The sequence below is a fragment of the Brassica oleracea genome, chromosome C9 (genome assembly GCF_000695525.1).
Source record: "Brassica oleracea var. oleracea cultivar TO1000 chromosome C9, BOL, whole genome shotgun sequence".
In the NCBI taxonomy this organism is placed as follows: Eukaryota; Viridiplantae; Streptophyta; class Magnoliopsida; order Brassicales; family Brassicaceae; genus Brassica; species Brassica oleracea.
The window spans coordinates 28,230,614-28,232,294 of NC_027756.1; the positions used below are offsets into that span (position 1 = coordinate 28,230,614).

The following is a 1,681-nucleotide window of genomic DNA, read 5'->3' on the forward strand; positions in this document are numbered from 1 at the left end:
TTGTATTTGTTTCAATTACCATGGACTTGTGTTGTATGGTTATGTAAAGTGACAAGCATTTTTTGGTTGTTTCTTTCACATGATGTACTACAAAGTCACAAGATTTTGTAATGTTCAAATTTTCTAGTGTTCACGAGAGGTTTGCTTGTCATGGGGTCAGAAGAACAACAAGATGCACTCCTTATCGGAAATTAGGGTTTGTGAGGATTGAATCGGAAATTAGGGTTCTCTGCGATTGTAACTCATGGCTTTGAAACTCTAAACGGGTCCATTTTGCAAGCTAGGCATTGCTGCGTATCTGATTTGAAACTCATTCTATTATATTTTTCATGCGAGAAAACTGTTTTCATATTAAGATATACTTGTCTAACCGAACCTCCTTTTAATTTTCTAAACTTGTTAGGTTTATAGTTGGGTAATAACTTCTGATAAGACCTATATAGGTTATGGTTAATACTTATTACACTACACTTGCTTCTATTAAACCCCTTCTTTTCTTCATTCTATTATATATCTTCTTAACTTATCGCTTCTATAATCATTCCTCTTCTCTTCTCTTCAATCCCTTCTCGGCATGGATTTAAGAAATATTCCTACTCAGTCCTCTAGTTATGTTGGACTGTTTAACAGTCAACAAGGAAGTGTTCCGAATGAAAACTTTCCTTATGAAAGTTTTCATTCCAATATTAACTTTGGAGAGTCCGAGTTCCCTCCTTTCAGTCCGCAACAGAGTGACGCTCCACCTCCACCTCCACCTCCACCTCCACCTTCATCTCGATCAGTGTCTGCAAAGGAGAGAAAGAAGTGGCACCCAGCTGATGATGAAGTTCTTATCAGTGCGTGGCTTAACACTTCCAAGGACGCAGTTGTTGGTAATGAACAGAAATGGACGACCTTCTGGAAACGAGTAGGAGTTTATTATGCGGACAATCCGCATGGTAGACAGGATGTTGAAAAGAGAGGACATCTCCACTGTAAGCAGAGGTGGCACAGAATCAATGACTTCACTAACAAGTTTTGTGCCGCATTTTCGGCAGCAGAGCGACATAATAGTAGTGGTCAGAGTGACACTGATGTTCTCAAGAAGGCCCATGAAATATTCTACCCTGATCATGGTGTCAAGTTCAATCTTGAGTATGCGTGGTGTGTCCTCAAGTATGAACAGAAATGGCTCAGCCTTAACCCTATTAATGGTAGTGGCAGTGGTAATTCAAAGAGGAAAAATGGTGAGTCAGTTTCCCAAACTTCAAGCCCAACTGTTGAGGATCATGAGATTAGGCCAGAAGGTGTGAAGGTTGCTAAATCTAAAAGGAACACTGCTCAAGGGAAGTCAGTTGAAGAGTATGCCACCATTTGGGAAATGAAGAAGGAGGTCTTGGCGATGAAGGAGAAACTGTCGAAGCTCGCCATCCTAGACACTCTCCTTGCCTAGAAAGAATCACTAACCGAGACTGGAGAAGTTGTCAAGAACAAGCTTCTAGCCCAATATTTCTGAGAATTTAATCTGAGAATCATGTTTGCTTTTAATTTTATGTTTTAACTTCCTGTTTTTACTTCATGTTTTTACTTCCTGTTTTAAGTTTCTGATTTAAATTAATGTTATAAATTTTTGTTTGATTATGATGAATGTATTCTCTGTTTGCTTATGTTGAATGATTATGTATCTGTTTGATTAAATTTC

General features: G+C 38.5%; 1 protein-coding gene across 1 annotated transcript; it reads left to right on the forward strand.

Annotated features, from left to right (window-relative positions):
* Positions 1-574: 574 nt before the first annotated feature.
* LOC106314720 (glutathione S-transferase T3-like) lies at positions 575-1,432 on the forward strand. The gene has a single exon (XM_013752550.1). The coding sequence runs from the start codon at positions 575-577 to the stop codon at positions 1,430-1,432; it is 858 nt and encodes a 285-aa protein (XP_013608004.1).
* Positions 1,433-1,681: the final 249 nt, after the last annotated feature.

Bases quoted from the DNA above. Each gene is read 5' to 3' on its own strand.
- LOC106314720 (XM_013752550.1), top strand. From the start codon at position 575: ATGGATTTAAGAAATATTCCTACTCAGTCCTCTAGTTATGTTGGACTG.